The 22,505-nt window shown below is 38.2% G+C and overlaps 1 protein-coding gene across 1 annotated transcript in view; it reads left to right on the forward strand.

The window, feature by feature from the left end:
- Window positions 1-16,630: 16,630 nt before the first annotated feature.
- Window positions 16,631-22,505, forward strand: part of LOC131063259 (uncharacterized) — a 103,355-nt gene continuing 97,480 nt past the window's right edge. Inside the window, exons 1-3 of the mRNA XM_057997047.2 lie at window positions 16,631-16,763; window positions 16,848-16,932; window positions 17,027-17,173. Coding sequence (XP_057853030.2) covers window positions 16,870-16,932; window positions 17,027-17,173 — 210 coding nt within the window. The 5' untranslated portion in view covers window positions 16,631-16,763; window positions 16,848-16,869. The remainder of the gene's footprint in view (window positions 16,764-16,847; window positions 16,933-17,026; window positions 17,174-22,505) is intronic.

Consider the following 22,505-nt stretch of genomic DNA (forward strand, 5'->3'; position numbering starts at 1 on the left):
GTACCTATTTGCATGGAGATAAGATAGTTTCAAACAAGGAATGCCCCAGTTCAAACTAGACTCACAGTGTCCTCATATCCTTGGACAAGTCATAGCATTACTAAGAGACAATCCACAGACAACAAAAGAAAATAGGTGACGATACCCCATCCTCGCCTTTCTTGTCAAAGACATCCTGGAGAATCTCTAGTCAGAGACATCCTGGAAAAGCTAAAAGACGTGTCACCAAAAGATAAAATCAAAAGAAAACCAAGACTCGACACCAACATCCACTGTAGTTCTCAAATTTAGTGTCTCTTGTCACTTGTATAAGTCTTATTTGATTGTGGTCATAATGTTTGCTTTCACAGAAAGGATAAATAGCATTGAACCATATGTTGTCTGAGTCTGCTGAAAGATTTGATTTGTTGAAGCCCATTGTTGTTGCTGTCTCATCTGAAACTGACTAAATCCATGAAACTGATACTTTATTGCGGAGAAAGCGGAACTTTATTGTGGATTGGCGATGTAGATGCTGCTTTATTGCGGATTGTGCGCAGATAGACTGAAGAAAAGTGGAAGAAACTGTACTCCTTGAAACATGTGATGTTCTCAGTTCCACACCCATCACTAGACGTAGGATTTGCCTTAGCCATAGATAGGAGCTGATTTATTATGGATGGAAAGGAGTGAAAAGGGAGTTTTATTATGAATGGCAAACCAATCTTGGGTAGATCAATAACAAGTCATGATGGGAATGTGTAAGTTTATTATGAACGAATAGGTTGTGAGTGTGTGCAAAGTGAAAGGATGAAAGTGAATCCTGAAGGAGGGAGGAGCAATGTCTCGACACATGGTGCTGGTGACCCAGTTTTCACCATGGTACTTGCCCAGGGCACCACCGAAGTGGTTTTCACCGTTGGACGAAATTATTTCTCTTTACTTTTTTCGATTTTTCAATATTTTTTGTGTCACAAAGCACCTGTTTGCCAGGTTTTCACCAAGTAACGATTTTTTTTGTTTTATAATTTTTTTTGTATTTTTGAATTTTTTTTTTTAGGATACTCTAAAGAGCTATGTGTAAAACCTGCGAAGGTGCATGTTGTTGATAGGATCCTCCTAAGGTTCGCCTTCTGTAGTTGAGAGCTGATATGCCCCAGATCCATATGTTGTTGTAATGATGTAAGGACCAAGCCAATCTGGTTCGAACTTGCCCTTCTTCTCTCTGTCTTGCTGGTTTTTAGGATTTTCTTTGAGAACCAAGTCACCTACCTCAAATGTGTGAGGCTTAACCTTATGATTGTAGCTGCATTGTTCCTTAACTGAATGATGTGTAGCTTGAGTGATTGCCTTCCTTGATAAAGGAACTGAGATAGAATTACTAGTGTGTGGACTATGTTTGCCCATATGCATGTCACCTAAAGAAGTTTGGGCATCCCTGATAACAAAGTCCCTTGAGGAAGCTCCATTAAAGGTCCATGATGTATCGCCAGAAGGGAATAGATATATGGAACAAGTGGATGAGTGATGAAGGCTTATGATTGTGAAAAGAAGTGAAAGAAGGATGGCATGATGGAGACTTAGGATCAACAAGTATTCTTTTTGACTTGAAATTTTAGAACTTTTGCCCCTAGTTATTTTGATATTAGGGGAGATCAACTCTTGTTTTTTTTTTCTTTCATAGGATTTTTATCTTTGACTTTGATTTTTGCAGAGTCTAGTAGCTTTTGATTTTGATTTGGACTAAAGGACTTTTCTTTAGTTTTGACTTGTAGATTTTTCTTTTCAAAGCTTGATTTGTGATCCCCAATGAGTAAGGGCTTTTGTAATTCTTGTTGATCCAAGTCTGGGAGCGGAGAGGAAATGGTAAGGCTATGTGATTTCTCAAGAGGGTTTGTGATACGCTCAATAGATTCTTTGTTGGATCCACTCTTAGGACTATTGATATCAAGAGTTGCTTGCACCACTAGAGGAGATTTGCATTCAGACTCAGTAGCCACAACACTAGGTGGTTCACACCCAATTCCTTGGCATTGAAAATTGTTTGTAGATTGTTCTTGTTGACTGAATACCTTAGGAGATAGTAGGAGTTGATCAACATGAAAGATATACTCACCACATCCCAGGTCTTTAACCTTGAGTTTTTCTTTGAGCTCTGTCTGTTTTGATGTAGAAGCTTTCAATGATTCTGGATCCACATATGTTGAAGATGGAATAGCCTCTCGATTGACTGGTATTGTTATTTCTGATCTAGGTCGCATATTGTTGCAATATATGAATGGATTTGGGTCAGCTTTGACGGTCACTTCAACTCCATTGTGTGGAAACTTGATACATCGATGATATGTAGATGGTACTGCGCTCATCTCATGAATCCAAGGACATCCCAAAAGTATGTTGTATGTGAGATCAAGGTCTAGGACTTGACAGACCACATCCTTCATAACTGGCCCAACTCTGAGAGGTAAGGTGACTGTGCCCTTGGATGAACACTCTTCATCATCATATGCCTTGATGGTGTTTTTGTTTGTAGAATTCACAGCTTTATCAGAATATCCCAATTGTTTAATTGTGCTCAATGTACAAATGTTTAGACCAGCTCCTCCATCTATCAGGGCTCGTTTTATTCGATGTTTGTGTATGAAGGCTTCAATGTGTAATGGTGCATTATGTGGTTGGCTCACGGAGGTGTCGTCGGCTTCCGTGAATGTAAGAGAGTGTGGAATGGAAAGGTATCCTACCATGGCTTGAAACTGATCCACGTTCGGATCAGTAGGAACGACAATGTCTCTCAAGATTTTGTCAAGAATAGCTTTATGTGCGGGGGATATGCACAAGAGTTCAAGTATGGAGATGAGCGCGGGTGTCTTCCCTAACTGTTCTACAAGGTCGTACTCAGGCTTGGTTGATGAAGAAGGGGTGTTTTTGGCTGGAGCACCTTGCAAAGTGAATTTACCTCGACGGGTTGTAACATGACATTCAGAGGTAGGTTCGGAAGAAGATCCAACACCTTTTAGGACAATCTTGGGTCTCTGGGTAGAATTCTTAGGGTTTTTGTCCTTGATGATAATGGTAGAGACGTAATTGTCCATCGAAATGTGATTGATAGTTGAATCATAGTATAGGTTGCTCTGGTATAGTTGGTTTGGTCATCTGTGGCTTTAGCTTTTCCCTTGTCATGCTTTGGGAATGGTTCCTTAAACATCTCATGTTCTTGATTGGATGAGTGTCCCTCAATCTCAATGTCACCCCTATCAATGAGATCTTGTATGATGTTCTTTAGTCGATGACAATTTCCTATTTTATGACCCTTGCTCTTATGAAATTCACAATATTCATCATCATTCCACCAAATTGGTTTAACCTTTGGTTCATATGGAGGAAAATCTGGAATCGTGATTACCTTGTTTGCCACTAGCTTTTTGAAAACTGACTCAAGTGGCTCTCCCAATGGAGTGTACTTCCTTCATGATTTAGAAGTTGTTTGAGTATTCACTTGATTGTTTGTAGAACTTGATCCCAAAAAAATGAATTTGGGTCGCACTGTGTTGGCATCAACAACACCATCATTGACTGTGTTCTTGTTTTTATTCCAAAATCTTGGCTTGTCCTTTCCTTTAAAGTCATATTTGTTTTCCTTGAATATCTTAATGACTCCTTGTTCAATTAGGACCTTCTCTGTTGCTAAGCCTTTTTCAATGATGTCCTTGAAGGTGGACAAACAAGCTTTCCTTAGATCATAGCCAATGTCTTTGTTAACATTCTGGGTGAACATCTCCACCATTTGTTTTTGTGGAATTTCACAAGAGCACCTGCTAGCTAGATTTCTCCATCTTTGTAAAAATGATGAAAAAGATTCTCCATACTTTTGCTTAGTGTTGCACAAAGTAGTGACTGATATGTTTGTTTCTATGTTGTAGGAGAAATGTTGAATAAATGCCTCTGCTAAGTCACCCCATGACTTAATACCAGGTGGAAGTTGGGAGAACCATTCCATAGCTTGATCACCTAAGCTCTGTGGGAATAATCTTATCAAATATGTCTCTTCTGCTACTACCTCAATGCAAGCTGTGAAAAACTATCTTATGTGTGCCTTAGGATCCCCTTTTCCTCTATACTTATCAAATTTAGGCGTCACAAAGTGTGTAGGAAAAGGAGGCATTGGAATGCTCTTGTCAAATGGATAAGGACATATGTCTCTCATTGTGTATGTTGGCTTTGGTGTATTATGTCCTCCATTTTCTTTTGTAAGTCCCTGATTTGTTGCTCCAAATTGTTCTTAGGTGGAGATCGACTTCTTGGGCCATACCTCATGCTTGAGGCACCAATTGGAGGAGGAGCATGTTGCATATATGGATGATATTGATCATACACATGTTCATATGGAGGAGGTCTATAGTGATGCTGCGTATATGGACCACTTGGTATAGATTCATGTTGAGGAACAAAATATCTGCTTTGTCCATGTATACCATACTCTATAGGCATGTCATGTTCTAATGTGTTACCCCCAAATTTGACACGGGGTTTCCTTGTGTCCAAATTTTGAGCATGCCTTTGAATATCCAATTGCTTTGGTGGTTGATCCTTAGCATTGGTATGTGATTGAGCATATATTTTTGCATAAGACTTCCATAATGGTCTGCGAAGGTGAGTATCATATGCTTGACCATGTGTGTACGGGACCTCTGGTTTTTGAAACAAAGATGATGGTGATTCAGGCACAAGATATGGTCCTCTATTGCCTCCACTATTAGGCCTCCTTTGATCCATGTTGGAGTGAGGTTGTTGCAAAGGTCGATTTTCCATTATTTGAGACATGTCAAAATCTCGAGGTATCTTGGCTCCACTTTGTGCCATCATTTGTAAGAAGTATTGTCTATCCCTCCTCATTATTTCCTCAATCAATCGATTGAAGCGGGGGTCCATAATGGATTCTTCCACATCTACTGAATGTATGGAAAAGTTGTCCATATTGTCATTGTGTGTATCATTGTTGTTTGTAGTGTCCATGTTCTCAACATTTGGAATGTTTCTATAGGCATCCATGTCAGGTAATGTGTTATGATCAGTATTGAAAAAGACATCATTGTCATATTCATAGACACTCATGTTTGCAGACTCTTGAGCCTCTTTAGTTTCTCTCCTAGATTTTTGAAGACGGGTTTCAACCATGAACTAGGTATTGACCAAGATATGTGAGACTAGATGAAAATGAAAAAAAGTATGGGAGATCAAGAGTTGGATGGAATGTAAATGAATCTGAGATGTACTTGCAATGTCCAAAGTGTAAGACCAAGTATTATGTAGTAGAGTAGGTGTGACTTCCAAAGAGAGGATAGTTTCTCTTGATGAGGTAAGTTGAACTTGACTCTAAGTAAGACCAAATGAGACCCAAAGGTAATAGACCTTGATGAGGGACCACTTAGCAAAGTGTTGTTGTATGTAGTGTGTTGACCAAGTATGATGAGGACAAGCAAGTGACCTTTTGACTCAAGTTTAGACAAATGTGAATGTAATGTAAGGTGTAAAGCAATGATGGACTTTGTGAGACCCAAAGACAGGTTGAATGCTAAATGAAACCTTGGAAAAATGACCTAGGAAGCTCAAGAATTCTGAAACTGACTGTGTTTGTTTGCTGGACTGTACAAGTTTTTCAATTCTGAACACAGACGCGATTTCCTGACACAGACATGGTTCTGTTTAACACAGACACGTTTCTGAGATTTTTGCAAAATGCACTGTTGATTCTGGAAACACAGACGCGTTTCTGCCCTTCACATACGCGGTTATACAACACAAACACTATTATGTCCGACACAGACGCGTTTCTACAAAATTTGTGCAATTTTTCCAATCAATGAAGTTGTTTTGTTGTGACCAAATCTAACTGTTTGACTATTTTTCATGACAAGAGGACACAATGTTGATGAAGACTCAATGTTTGCAAGTGTCTAGACTCCAAAAATGACTCCAAGAAAGTGTGTTGTTTGATGTAAAATTGTTTTGCATACACTTGAAGACACAAAAGACACAATTGGTTTTGTTGTTTGGTCTTGAATGTTTGAATGTTTGAAATAAGTTAAGCACAATTTTTATGGCTGGCCAAGACAATAGTTTTTGATCCCACATGAGGTTTTGCCCCCGAGGCTACGCTATTCAGAGCAGATACTTAGATGCTTGACCTCACTGGCTCCACCTTCGGCACTCGCTTCTCGGGTCAGCCAAGCATCAGTCCCCACGAAAACTCCCAGTGACGAACTTTGTATCTCTACTAAGAACCGTATGTGTGTGGGCCGCTACCAGAGGTCCGACCTCCCCCCCCAACAACTAGAAGGATTTGGGTTTCTAAAACAAAAAGGTGCTAGTAAGGGCATCCGCTCGTGTGGCCATACATGCGGCACTTTTAGCTCTGTAAATACAGAAGGCTCCCAGCCGGTAGGGGTTACGCCCTACAATTGATCAAATAAATTTGATCAAACGGGTTTATGGGGAGACATAGTGTTGATATGAACTAATCAACACACGTTATTCATAGTTTTCACCATGAATACAATAATTTACAGTGGTTTGGAAGAAGATGGCTTTTCTTTTGCTACCACTTGGGTCGTTCTCTTCTCACTAGTAGTCCTAATGACCACATGGGAAGACAGACCCTCTAAAGATTAAACAAAAAGAGCCTATTGCTCAAGACACAAAAGACAATGATTCAATTTTAGTGCACCAATTGAAATGTTTGCTAGTCTATTGAAAACAAAGCACAGAATAAAAATTCAAAAACCCTTGCCAAGGACCTGCAACAAAGAGTTGTTAGTAGTTTGGATTGTTTCAAATAATCACCCCTTCCTGCAAGCACACAAGTTAGGTAAATTTTAGATCCAAAAGACTTTGTGAAAATAGGGGCCTTCAACCAAACGATTTTGCTTTCAAGACAAGCTGCACCAATTTCGTTAGCTAGATCTGAAAATGTTAGCTCAAAACAAACCAGATCTGAAACATTAAATACAAGACCCAAAACTAAATAAAAAAACTTCAAAAATGAAATCCATGCACACAGATGCGGTTACCTCCGACATAGACGCGACTCTCTGACGCAGGCGCGCTTCTGTGAGACACAGATGCGGCTCCAGAACCCAGACGTGACTTCTAGACGCAGACGCGTCTAAAAACACCGCAGACGCGACTGAGGAACACAGACGCGATTTTCAGAATCTGCAAAATAAAATACTGTCGAAGACATAGACGCGATTCCAGATGTCACAGACGCGACAAAAAATCAAAAACGTGATCCGAAAGTACACAGACGTGAAAATATCAAAATGCTGTCGAAAATATCAGATCTGCAACTTCAAAACACAAAATCTGCAACAAGGATGTTAAATGCAAAAGGGACAAGAGTCCCATTGGGCGTGCCAAAATGTATATGGTGAAAATGGATAACAATAATAATAATATTGAAAGGCTAAATGAATTCAACCACAAAACCCTAGCCTAACAACAACAAAGATCCACCATAACATATGAAGATTACCTAAGACAATGCAAATCAAATGAAATCACAAAGATTATACCATCACATGTCTAATAAGGTTTGGATCTCCATTCTTCCTATCTCCATTGATCTTGCTTGATATATTTGCTCTCAGATTTTATGTGCACAAGAGCTCAACAAAGAATGGAATGTGGTTGCAAGTAGGATCACATATGCCAAGTAGTCAATTGATCAAGTAGTCAGTTCATTAGGATGATTGATTAGGGTTTGATAATGAAGGAAGCATCTCCTTATATATAAGACACTATAAGAAATGGAGAGATAAGATTGAGAGGTGTAAAAGGAGGTCGGCTATGATTAGAGGGTAGGTAAAAGAAATAATAAAATAATGAAAGGGTAGGTAGTGTAGGAATTAAGAGATGAATGACATGTGTCATGGGTAGAAAAGGTTAATGAATTAATTAAATAAATAAAGATTTATTTAATTAATAGAAGAAGTGGGATCAATTAAATAAATAAAATATTTATTTAATTTAGGAAAAGGATAATTTAAATAAATAAATGTATTTATTTAAATGAGAAATAAGGCTAGAAGAGGATAAATGAATTAATTAATTAAATAAAGATTTATTTAATTAATAGAAGAATTAAGCTTAGATAATTAAATAAATAAAAATATTTATTTAATTAGACATGACAATTTTAGGTGTCTACAGAAGTAATCTTGAATTTTTCTTTATACTCACTTGCAATAGTCAAATCATCTCTTAGAATTATCATTTGTCTCTCAAGCTCTTGTTCATTACTCTGGGATTGTACTAAATCAATTCTCAACATATCATTCTCATGAACCAACCTACCACATTCTTCAAATTTGTTCTTCAGAGATACAATAAGATTTTATTCATTTTTCTTTCGGTCTTCAATCTCCTTAGACATTCTCATAGTTATAGCTTGCATTTCATTTCTCATGACCATGTTCTCCCGACTCAACTTCTGACGCTATTCCTTAAGTGCATCTTTCTCTTCATCATCCTAATTTTGTAAAAGTTCCTTCCTCCTAGCTTGAATAGATGACCTCTCTTGTAGGACAAGAATGAATTCCTTAGCAGAATTCAATTCATCTTGTAGCTTTAAGTTCTTCATCCTTTCAACATCATAATCTTCAAGTGCCACCTCAAGTTGCTTCTCCAAACTCATATCCATGGATTCCAAATTCAGGATCTTCGTCGAGCTATTATACTTCCCCTGAGGCACAAGGCTCTGATACCAATTTTTGGAATCCAAGAACACTAAGAGGGGGGGGTGAATCAATGTTCTACCAGAATGATCAATTTTAACCTTATTAAAACATGCATACACCAACCGGTATATCGATACATATAGAATTGAAAGAAGTAAAGAAACCAATAAGCCAATCACATAAATGAATATCATAACACACAAAATTATACATGGAAAACCTCAAAGAGGAAAAACCACGGTGGGATTTGTGACCCACAATATCAATTCACTGGCCATATGAAGAGATATTACAAAATATAGGGGCGTGCACTTGCAGGAAGGCTTACAACCTAGAGTACACTACTCAATCACAAAAAGGAGCCTCACTAACTACATACAAATCCATACTACAATCCGGAGAAATGATTTAACTACAAAGATAACATCTTCTATGCCTGAATATAGTTCCGGTTAAGCTTTGTTTGTTTTGATCTTAAACCCTAAACCCTTACCGAAATACCCCTTACATAAATATCCTCACATACATGATCTCTCTCATATATTTCGCATTGCATAACATTATCATATTTTTCTATATATCCATTCCACAAAATGATCTAACCAACTAACCTATATACCCTTTACAATTTATCATGCCTTATGTCAGCTTACAAAGATAATTACAATATCAATATACATGTCGGCTAGATAACATAAATACATGAATATCAAAACAATTGTCGATGTCGGATCCAAAAGATGTCAGCCTCCAATACTGATAACCAGATTCTAAACCATGTCGGCCTGCATTGCCGGTAACCAAGGAATTCCTTTCAACCTGTCGATGCTGGTGCCGATGCCGGTGAAGTGTTTGTGAAGTGCCTGCCGGTACACAATTAACCCAAAATATGAAGCCAGAATAAATTGCCATGTTGCCATCAATGACAACATAGTGAAACCAACCAATTGATGTCAATTTCCAACAACCTCATCTATTGAGGGTCGTAGCTCATCCTCCTCCAACACACTTGGTATGCTCAGTCTACCTGGCCTATGGGCCTCCCACCAACAGGTATATGCACCTGTGCAACTCGAATCCTCTCCCGCCTATAGCCCCTCATCCCATGTGATCCTCTTGGCAATATCCCAACTGATTCAGACCTCCAACAGTCCCACCGCCTGCCCCCAGACCCCTGCCTTTTGTGTAATCCGCGAATATAGCCTCTCATGGCTGACTATATCCTAAACCTGCCCAAGTTGTCTCATCACCCTATGCGGCACGTAGTGCTCAATCACATATATAGATTTGCCTAATAACCAACACTATGTCTATGCCTAGGCCAACTGCCAATCGCCTCACCACTGCTCGCTATCCATGTACATGCGCCATCTAGAAAAACATCATCTCATAAAAAATGTGCCTCCAATAGCACATAGCCCCCACCCTATGATAGTGTAGGAGCCCCCTATACTTGTCCACATAAGGAAACCATCACCTCCTATGTTGTCTCCCTATTAGTCGCGTCACCGCGATATGCTCCCATGCCCAAATATGCAGTAGTGTAACCCCTCTGTCAAGGTTCCAGTAATCCCAGTAAAGACATAGATGCATGTCATGGTACAACTATCCGAGCATCAATGCTCCCTAGCAATACTGTACATAGTCCTCCAACCTTTAATACACGCAACGAGCCCATCCAATAGAGAATCCATGCCCGCTAAGGTCTAGCATAATCTGTCTGCTGATCAATCCACATATGAATAACACCAAGCATGGGATATCTCTGATCTACATGGCCTGTCCCAGGTGCATCCACGTCCCCTCCATAAGTAGCGCGTCATACTCGTACACCTGTTGTAAGTAATAATATCGTCGATCGAGCCTATACTTGGGAATCGCGCCTCAAATGGGGAACTTCAAGATCCTCCAGACGTCTAATAGTGTAATGGTAGCCTCCCTAGTTGGCAGATGGAAGGTGCATGTCCTACTATCTGAGCGCTTCACTAATGTTGTCATCATGGCAGTGTGAGACCTAATTATAGGCCATCTCCCAACAAACCCTAGATCCACTACGCTCAAGATTTCTCTCTCATCTACTCTCAACTGTATGTACAGCCTCATGGTCGAAGGCCAGTGCTCTCATGATATGAGTGGTCCTGCTGCCTCCTGCACCCAATCAATTCAGTTTATTAGTCTACTTATCCTACCCTATGCTAGCCTATCTCAGCCTATTTATATCCCACACCATCCCAGGGGCATCTATGCAACCCCTTAAATCCTTCTTGTCCCCTTCCTATCCCTCATTTTACCCTCCCTACCCTCCCTGACGGAGACGTTGATCTCCTCCAACGGAGACATTGAAGTCATGGTGCATGCATCACGCCAAAGGTGGAGACGTCAAAGCATAGTCTCTGCCCCCTTTGACCCCCCTTTAGCGTCAATTGACACTTGTGCCTACGTTGGTCATTGACGCTTGCATTGATTCCCCCCTCTTCGCCCTTTCAACGCCTGTGCATGCGTTAGTCACCTGCGGAGACGTTGAACCCTCGTGGAGACACTGATACGACGATTAATGTCTCCACCCAGCCAAATTTCTAGCCTATTAAATACCCCTAATAAATACCCTAACCTACTAAATCATAAAGTGGGGTCGGGGTACATACCGGTGGGCCGTACTCGGCCGATCGCTCAAGGTGTCTGACCCTCTCAGTGCAATGCTCATGCACTATAATGCAGTCCATTTCTCTCCAAGGGCTCTATGCTCTCTAAATTCTCTAAAGGTGTATGTGACAATGACCCTTCCTTGGGCCCCGTGTGGCTTATATAGGGCCCCCATGGCCCTGTTTTCTCGCCTTTATTCCAATTCGCTCCTTTTCTTCTCCCATCATTATTTTCTTTTCTCATCTCCCCTTTTCCTCTCTTTTTCTAGTCATTTTATTCATTTTTTGAGCATTTCCCCGAAATTTAAAAAAATTCCCATTTGAATTCTCGAGGGGCATATATGGTGCAGGAGCACCTAGTTTTGAGTGCATTTTCCACATTTTGGTGTGTTTGTCTATAGTTTGGTTTTGAATTGTGAATAATGGACTACTCATAGGTCCACGTGTGTTTGTGATATGCATTTGGAGGTTGGATGTCAATAGGATAATGTGTTTACTCAATTTTGGCTTGTAAGCCCTTGTAAGCCTAAAATGACATAAACGTGCATTTTGGTGTAAAAAATCTTGAAAAGCCTTATTTGGCATTGAGACATGTAATGTTAATGGTTTTTAGTCATCCTAGGTGGTTTAGAATGAGAAACAAAACATGAAATGCAAAAATGCACTTTTTGGCAAATGTTGTCAATGTTGCTTGACAACATTTTGCAACTCTGAGCAACTTTTTGCAACTTTGAGAAAAGTGGTGGTTAAGCAACCGATGGAGAGTTAGTTAGGCCCAAAATGGCATATAAATGCCCTGAGTATGAATGTAATCAGTTCGGTGAACGCTTGGAGAAAATCATAATACATTTTGAAAACCATTTTCCAATTCTTGTCTTGTATTTTCTCAAATTAAGAGCAATAGTCCGTACTTCATGGATTGATTGCATTGCTATTCTTTGATAATTGATTTGTAAATGTTCTTGTAGTGCTCAGGAAGCAATTAAGTTCATCTTTGTTGCAGGTTTGAATTGAGTTTTTTATTTTGATAGCTCTCGGCCTGAGCAAGGGTTTTAGAGACCCAAACATGGTTCTAGCTTGAAGTCGTTTGAGTTTCTCTCAATAACCCTTGGGACTCAAGCCATGGAACCTTTGTACAGTGTACATAGTATTTGTTTTTATTTGGAGGTCATTGAAATGCCATTGGGCATCATTTCCTAGGCGAGCTCAGTCATAGCCCGGTTAGGAAATGATTGAAATTTTTCAAGTGTTTGCATGGATGAGCAGGTTTGAAGTTGCCAAGTGTTTGGCATGAGAAAGTGGGGTGTGGCAGAGCCTATGTGAGAGTTTGGAGGTGTGGCAGGTCAGGGAAGACATTAAACCCTTGGAATAAGACCAAAAAGACCCAAAAGCCCTTCAAAACAAGCCATTTTTTGGGTTTAGTACCTATACGGACAGACCTAGTTGCCTCACCTGATGAATCTAAAAGCTCTTCCAAAAGGTACTCAGATCATAAATGAGTTTGTCTGGTTCTTTGGGGTAATTTTGAGTTATTCCTCAAAAACCGGTTAGGTAGGGCTAATTGGGGCTCTAGGGCTACTAGGCCTAGAAAATAGGGAAAGGAAAGAGCGATGGAGAAATGGATGAAACCCAAACACAAAACTAGTTGATTGGCCTTGTAAAACCTTATGGACACCTGCTACAACCCCTGCAAACATATGTTAGGAGTTTGATAGAATAAGGTTGGGTTTACCCTTGTGAATCTCAACCATGCCTGAGCAGTCAATGAGCACATTCTGATTGGGAGCACTCCTAGAGAGTTTGCAAATTTTGATTGGTTGCTAGACCAGTGCAGAGTGAAGGGAGCCTACTAAGACATCACTCAACTACCTTTTGGAAAAGGATTGACTCTCTTTGAGAATCCCTCCCCATCAATATACCACCTGCGTCTTCACGCTGGGGCATCCTTTTCTTGTCTTTTACCCATCGCTAATTTTGCCGCTGCGTAAAAGAGGGGCAAAGTGTAGACGCTTAAATTAATTATTTTAATTAATTTATCCTTACTACATAATTAATTAATTTAATCACGATCCCCTTTATTCTTCTCAGAATTAGTTAAATTTATTTTAATTAATCTTGTCACTATAGTCCAATAATTGATATATTAAATAAATCATTTATTCCCTATTCTTCTAAAGTGCTTACATTAATTAATTCTTCTAAATTTCTTTTAGTTAATTAATTCAAATTAATTAGCTAAATCATGTGATTCCTACAAATCACTTCTCCTAATCTACACTTAGCCTAATTAATTCTTCTAGAAGCCCACTTAATATTATTTACCAATTTTTAATTCCTCCACCCATTCTCTCTCCTCTTGTCAAATCCTCCTACAAACCCCACTTGTCTTCCAATCTCTTAGTAATCTTCATAATCACCCTTTCTAATCATTTGCTAGTGGATAATCCCCATGATTAGCCACCAAGCCAACCAATTGCCATAAATGGCTTGTCCCCTCTTGTCCCCTTCACCTTCCAACCTTAAATGCACCTAACTGGGTCATTTCAAGGATTTCAAAATTCCCCATTCGCCTAGGCACTCTCATCTTCCCAAGGAATTTTTAATTCCTTTCCCCATGCAATCCCTTATTTGGGAATTTTTAATTCCCTTGTCCTCTCCCAAGGAATTTTAAATTCCTTTTTGTTCTCCCAAGGTACTCGAGGATCTCTTTCCCATGCACCTTGTGGAGTTAGGAAACAAGAAATGTCTTTATGACAAATTTCCTAGTCTCCACACCTTGTCATCTCAAGCGATGTCCCCACCTTCCTTCAATCTCCACCCTTGATTCATATCTCAATTGTCCATTCATCTCCCTTCCAATCTATAAATTAGGGTCTCCCCCTTTCATTTCTCATCTCATATTCAAGTAATCTCATGTTGTTCCTTTGTGTTTAGAATCATTTCCTTAACATCCTTATTATAGTCAATTAGCATCCTTGATCGCTTAGCATCCATAGTCATCTACACTTTCCACCCATTGTAGCACTCAAAATTCCATCATCCCATCCATTTGTTGTGCATTTGGAGAGAAAACCACATATCAACAAGGAGCACACCCAATCAAGTGGAGCATTTGGGCGCATTCCACTTCATCTATTGCTCAATTTGAAGGAGAAGGTAAAATAGCAAGGTATAAATGGTTCATTTTATGTTTTGAATGTTTTATTTGAATATTAACCATTGAATCTTGCTTTGCTTGTTTTCCCCTCTTCAAGAACTATTTTTTTAAGTTAATACATGTAATATAATGGCCCATTAAGGGGCAGGGCTAAGTTCAATCTGGCTTGGAAGTTCAGTTAGAGGAAAAATGGGGCAGACCTTCAGAGGGATGGTGGAAAATCAATTTTGATGGAGCTTCAAAGGGGAACCCTAGACCATCAGGTGCTGGTTTTATCATTCGAGACTGGAATGGGAATGTGGTGGCCCTGGGAGCTAAGAAACTAGAAGTTGGAACAAATAATGTGGCAAAGGCATTGGTTGCATTAAATATCGTCAGAATGGTAAAAAAATGGGAGCTAAGAAAATTCACTTGGAAGGTTATTCCCTCATTATTATTCAGGCAATAATGAAGGGGAACATTGATGCATGGCACTTATAGAATTCAATCACTAACATAGTGGAAGATTTAACACATTTTGAAGATTTTTGAATTAGTCATGTTAGGAGGGCGGGGAACTTAAAGGTAAATACCCTATCAAAGTGGGCTTTATCCTTCGATGAGGTTGGTGAATTAAGAGTTGAGTACTTTAGGCAAATTGACATAGAAGAAATTTAAGCCATTTAGATGTCGATTGAAGTCTGGTAAGCGGATCATAAATAATGCATGTCTTAAGTGCAATGTCACTTGAGGTGATGTGAAAGTTGGCGGTGGGTACTAAGAGCTTGCAATGACATTAATGATAGTTTTTTGCTGCGGGCGGAAGGAGCTTTTAATGCACGTCCTTCCTCCCAAGATTTCATCATTCTATTTTTTGGGGGTGTCTTAAATTTGTTTGAGAGTAGTAGGGGAGTGTCATGAGGGACGAGCTGAACTTTGAAGTGCAGGGTGGTGCCACTGTGAACAAAGGTGAAATATGGAGGCAAATTTCACCTTACGAATGAGAAAACAATTGTGTCTGTTTTTCGGGGAGCTAACAGAGAGACGACTGAGGGGATGTTCCTCTTCAATGATGAACGCTTGGTGAAATGCGTGCTCCTCATTCTGGGAAAAGGCTTTTGATTTGGTGAAACACATATACAAAACAAGAATGGACATTTATTCTCTCATTATGGCGTGGGGATTGGATGTGGGAGAGCAAGAAGGTACAGTGAAGCATGTCATGGAAGCGATAGTACATAAGAACTTCCTTGGAGGGATGGAATCCTTCCTTGAGTGGGCTATCCTTGGTGAAGGCTTTGACATTAGAGAAGGCATGGATGAAAGAGTGCAGGGTAGATACGAGAATTTAATCCCCTTTGTTTGGTGGCTGAGAGGGTTATGTCAGGTACATCGTAGAGCCGAAGCAAAGCATGGTTGGGAGGCCTTAAAAATATTGCCGTTGATCAAAGAATTGGAGGCAATTATCGAATTGGCTAAGGCTGAGGTGGATGTGTGGGGCGTCGTGTTTTAAGACCGAGGAAGAGGAATGCTGCAGAGATACAAGCGGATGGCGGTGAACCAAGCTCCTCCCGAGGAAACATATATTTTTTGTTCCATTCTAAGAAAAGTTAGTTTTTTTGTGTCTATCTTTTATGGGGTGAATCCCTATTTTGCGTCTTGTTAAACTTTGTATAAACTTGTCGATGGGGTAGTTTTTTTTGGTTGTTTTTGCGAGCGTATTTTTTGTTAAAGCTCGATATAGGGGTAAGGGTATTTGCATGTGCAGGGGTGCTGATTGGTTTTGGTTCCAGTTTTTTTGGAGTGTTTCTTAGTTACTATGAACTATTCTGAAAATTTTACTGTTTATGAGATGTTTTCTTTATTTGAATATGAATAAAATAAAAGAATTATTACCGAGAAAAAAAACAAAACAAACATGTAATATAATGATTTTAACTTATAAATATTTTATTTAAGTTACTACATATAAATATAAAACTTATTTAAGTTACTACACATAAACAAAAAAATTATTTAAGTTACTACATATAAATATAAATGTTTAATATTTGATTATTTTGAAAATATTAATTTTAAAGTTAAATTAAAAGTCTTTGTTAAGCTACTCCAGCAGTAAAATCGGAATCTATGCGTCCAATTGCTCGTTGTAATTTAACAGAGACAATATAGAGCTCAACGGTGATGCAAGTGATAAATTTCGAATATATGGAGGAGCACGATTATACAAAGATTGAGTAAAACCCATTGTTCTCTTTTACCAGCAAGAAGGTATGTAATCATTGTTTTCATTGATAAGCTACTGCATCCTGAAAATTGAGGATACAAGTTTATTTTTCAAAATATGTTTTTCACAGGAATTGACAGTGGGGATTCAATGCTCTACTCAATATCTCCTCATCCTACATTTGGGCATTTCCTCAATATTTTTGGGCATCGGGTAAAAATTTTCAGCTTCGTGATAAGCTTTTTTTTGTTTTTCTTAGCCAATTAATTGTCGGGAACTGATTATATGTCACATTTTTCATTAACAGGGCCTTAAGAAAAAGATACAGCGCCATGTCCTGTTGAAGAATGTTTCTACTCACAGGACCGTTTCGGCGAGCTCTTCAACATCCTCTGCAAACAAAGCAAGAGGGGGTCTTCCTCGTTTCTATTCTGAGCAGCTTCCTGCTTCTAAGGTAACACCATTGCAATCTGTCACGTTTGTTTCTCTAAAAGTACATGTCAGAAACATAATGCTCCATTTTTATCTTGCAAGTTTTTCAGAACATAGCACCATGTGAGCCCAGCGATTTTCCTTTTGTTTGGTGGAGTAGGGTCGCTATTGATGATGCGTATCTGAAAACGTGATGTAAGAATTTTTATAATTGTTTTGAAGAATTTTAGGTGAGATTATGGGTTGCCTTTAATGAAGTATCTGTAAACATGCATGTCTCTCTAAACAAAAGGTTAAGCTCGAACGCTCCTCATAATCCTTGCACCACCACTTTGTCCCACATTACCTTGTTACAATGAGGATATTTCAAACTGGGTCATGCTCTTATTAGTGTGCCATGATCATCACAGCTCAGCCCCTTGGATATCTTGTTTCGCTATCTTTCAAAAATTTCCTGTAGTGGGAGGTTTGAAAAGATCCCTTCCACTTGGTGCTGGTTGGTTATGAACATTCCAATTTGCTTTGGGTGTTTTATAAATTCTTAGTCTCTTGGCATTTCTTGAGGGAGTTCAGAGTACCGTGCTAATGATCTGCTGTAAACAGACAGTCCTTTAAATCAATTTCTAGTTTGCATTTGGTGGCCGGCCAGTCTTGAGGGTTGTTGTCAAACTTCAAAGATTCACTGTGCTTTGTGATTTAGCCTTGGTTTAGAAGAGAGATTTTTATGAAGCTCTATGTTGTTCTTTAAAACTCTGTTACTCAGACTAGGTCCTGAAACATTTGCATGGAAACAACTGTGATATCCTCTTAGTAAGTTGCATCCTCTCTTTGGATGTCAACATTCTTGATATTCAAAGACTGTTCTGCTTCTTTAGTCTATCAGCATGCGTAGTTCCTTTTTTGCAGATACCTCTTGGATGCTCCAGTTAATTTCCCATGAAAGTAAATTTATATAGTTGTCAAAGAAGACGTATACTGGTACATTCTTGCAGCACTAAGGTAGCTTTTTATGGTGAGTATTTTTTTGATATGTTGAAGGAGTATGCCAGACTCCGGCTCTATCACTCTAAGCTTGCTGAGGTTTGGACCTGCATTGTGTGCATGGTGATGCCTTGTGTCAATCATTCAACTACAAGCTGAAGAATTTTTGAGTATTTCCTGCAAATTGTTGATGTCACCATTGCCCATCCTGACTTATTTGGCAACTTGATTTCATGGCCAAGGAAATTCCTTGGTTACTTGAGAGTATGTTCTATCCATAGTTTTAGGAAATTCAATGGTCCATATCTGTTTCATGTTTTATAGTTGGAGGAAATGCGGTGGTCCATGCTTGTTTCGTGTTTGAATCTCAATGGACCAAAACCCATATGCAATGCGAACAGCTGTCATGTACGGATAGCAGCAGCAGTGAGGTTCAATGGCCCGCACAACAGGTGTGTTGCGAACCCAGAATTATATTATACTCTTCATTCTGACCAGCTATATAGGTAGGGGCAGCCATCAGGATAAAGAGGTAGTATGTATGATATCCTTATGATAGCCTGGTCTTTCTAGGTGTCCATGCCAAGGTTATCCTTGAAATTTTTGAAATTTTTGAAAAGCATTTTGGAGTCAGGACTGGGCACAACTCTGTTTCTATTCCATCATCTGGCATTCAGGATGGCAGCAAAGAAAAGAAGCTGACTACAACAGATTAACTGGTATTTATAAATCATACTATTCTCAAAGTCTTCAGCAAGTATTGTCTCTGTTTTTAATAGGTATATATATCCAGTTAAATTTAATTCTAACCAAAAAAATCAGGTTTTTAATTTTCCAGATACATCTGCGCTCAACATGGTGTGCACATTGTTCATTGTCCAATCCAAAATAATTCCAAATTTTCTGGTCACTAGAAAGCATAAAATTCTCTCTCTGTTAGTGGAATGGATATTAACCATTTTTCTTTTAACTGCAGCTGCCATGCAAACAGTATTATGACCCATAATTGTACATCAAACCTTCTTTTGACGTTGAAGAAGATCAGGCGATTTCATTTTGTTGAAGCTTACAATTTTAATGCTCCTATAAACATTATCAAGTAATCTATATTTCCACAGTTCTTTTAAAGTTCTTGGAGAACGTTGTTTCTTCTAGTAATTTCTTATTATATAATTTAATATTATGATTCTCTCTTCTTCAATATGTGGTAGAGCTAAGAGAATCATTGGGGTTTTTGAGTTTGCATCTTTAATATGTAGTATTGCTAACAGGACCATTGAGTTTTTTTAGTTTGTTCGAAACTGAAAGATTTGAGGGACTTTTGCTTAATACTCTATAGAATGTGTAGAGTTATGGTTGTGCAGTGTAGGTAATCGGTAATCCAATGTAAAATATATCCACGTTACATGGCTCATGTTTGGATATTGTTAATAGGTATCATAGTTGTTGGATGAGATTCCCAATATCATAGCATTAGAAAAAATCAGTTACAAAAGAGAATCATAGACAAATAAAGGAAATTCATTGATATTACATCTTGAATATTACCCACATCTGTTGGACTATGACAGTGGGTACACTGCAAATTTTTGAAAACCATCTCATAAAGCTCTGAAACTTGGTAGAAACTTGGTCAATTTCAGTATATATGTTGTACATCCGTGTATACAAAAAACACATTTCTCATCTTCAACCTCCAAAACACTGTTTCTTCTCATGTTGCCATTGCCATCATCATTTCTTGGTTCTGGTAACTAGGTTTCTAACCAATTCTGAATTGGGACAGATTGGTATTTCTATGAGATGATTATATATATTGTCTATGTTCCAAGAGGTGGAGATAGGTTAACACTTTATCTTTGGGTGTGCTGTCTATTATGAGATTTGAGGATTATTTTACCAGGTCTTCAAAAACTTTGTAGGTTCTCTCACTGACCTTTTTATCGCTATTGAGATCAAAGGTGTTTGAACCTTTACCTTTGGGATATTGTTACTTTTAGATGTCGGGCTCCCCAGGGGATTTTAAGTTTCACTAGATAGATCACTATCACAAATGATGACTTGTAGAGGGTCACTACCCTGCACTACTTATGGTGTGGGCAAATAAATATTATCAATTTTCTTTCTAGGTTTTAAGGATCATTAGTCATGAATTTTAGTAAAGGTACTGGAAGGAGACCTTGCATCCTCTAGTGTTTTTGTAGTCTGAATCATTCTCTTGAGGGCATCTTTTGTCTTTGTATTGGTCCTTCATGGGGATTAACAAGCATGCTGTTGTCCTCTTCTTGTGATGACCTTCATGAAGAGCAGAGCTCTGATATTCAGTTTCTTTCCTTGGTTCCATTGATGACTCTCTCTTCGCACATTGACTTTATTTTCACATGAATTGGGGTTATTTTGTATTATAATGTTTTGTACATATTGATTTTTCAAGGGTTTACTCATTTGTGGTACCCCTTTATTCCTAGGTTTGATCATTTCTTAGGTCTAATTCTAGATTTAGATCTAGAATTTTTCGTCTTTGGTTCAAATATCTTATACCTATTTTAGCACTCTTGCTTTGATATTGTAATTCACTGTCCTTAACAGTTCCACTGACATACTGTGTTCATTAATGGAATTTCTTTTTCTAGCTGTCCATTTCATTGTAAAGGTAAAGGTAGGTTCTTAGGTCACTGCCAAACATGGCATCGAATAGAACATGACATTGAATTGGTGTATGAGATCCCCTTTTGGTAAGCTCACAAGAGGATTGTTTGCCATATCATTTATTGTTCAGCAAGGTGTACATAAGTTACATACCTTATCTCACTCAGGATTTGAACTTGTACCTTCTTTGTGGAGTACACATGCCTTCGCCATCAGGCTTTCTTAGGTTGTACCATTCCTTTAGAATGATATCAGCAGAGTTGCATGGAAATGGATATGGTATTGGATATCAGATACAACAAATTATCGAGCCGCCCTTTTATAGATACGGCTAGATGCAACAATTTTAAAAACACATGTTCAACTATTTATACACCTAAAGGCATAGAACATGGCAATCAAAAATATTTGACAAACATAAGATTTTTATAGTTGAAGACTTTTAGTAAAAAACTTTTATCTACTACATAGTTTTTCCAAAAGTTTTTTATTTTTTAGTAAATAAAAAACATTAATTATATATGTTTCAGTTTCTAATATTTAGTTTATATTACATTTCTCTTTTGTTAGTTATGTGTGTGTGTGTACAACTTATTTTTGATGTTTTAATTTTGTTTGCAAATTTCAATGCTTTTTCATAATCCTAAATTTGATATGGTATTGGATGGAATGGTACCATGTCCAGACATATCAGATATGCCCCAATATGGGCAGCAAAAATCTTTTGGGGAAAAAATGGGCAAACTAGAAGTTTTAAACTTTTTCATAAATTGGGATTTAATTGGATAAATTTGGATTTCCAAAAAAAGTGAAAAAAGCAAAAAAAGAAGAAGAGAAAAACCTGCTTTTTAAAAAATTTAAAGGCATTTTAATAGCATAGAAATATAGAGAGCAAATAAAAATGAGAGTTTAGCCCATGCATTGTGGGATATGGATTTTCTCATTTATGTTCATATTGCTGATTACATTGCATTGCTCAATGTATATTGCATGGTGCATAAATAATAATTGGATGATAATATTTTTCAAGTTTTCAATGACAATCTACTTTGTACAAAGTCAATTTACAAACTAAGTACAAAGTTCCAAAAATTGATATAGCCAATGATTGTTGTTACTATGAAAAGAGTTACACTAGAGTGTTTCAGGTCTTGATGATGAAGGTCTTGGGTTAGAGCCTCTCCTGCATCATTCAATTAAACCACTATTATAGTTGCATTCCTTAAGGAGATCATAATTATCACCATTGTCAAGGACATCATCATTTGCAATCCACTCAAAATTTGGATCCATCTTGGTGAGGTCAATTGGTTGGTCTTCCTTGATGGTACTTAATTAGATTTGGAAAATGAAAGTGAAATAAAAACAATGATTACAATTTATTATTACAAATACAGGTATTTTAAAGCTTCTATCTTGAGCTTTCTTCAACTTCAGGTGGAGGTTGTGGTGAACAAAGATTAAGTCGTTCATCCATTGTTGCGTTAGATGGCTGTGTTTCTTGGGTTGCATGTCTTCAAAAACACTCCAAGTATGCTTGCAAGTTGATGAACTGCATGGTTGGATTAAAATGCGCATCGCCATCCATCAAAGATCTTTGGCATCTTGGCCACAAAAATCCCACCATTGTGTTGAAAAACACATAGTTTTGAGATGATATCTTGTAATATTTACAAAATGCTTAACACCATTGCATGTCTACAATATAGAGAGATTGTCAAAAG

The sequence above is a fragment of the Cryptomeria japonica genome, chromosome 9 (assembly GCF_030272615.1).
Source record: "Cryptomeria japonica chromosome 9, Sugi_1.0, whole genome shotgun sequence".
Classification (NCBI taxonomy): Eukaryota; Viridiplantae; Streptophyta; class Pinopsida; order Cupressales; family Cupressaceae; genus Cryptomeria; species Cryptomeria japonica.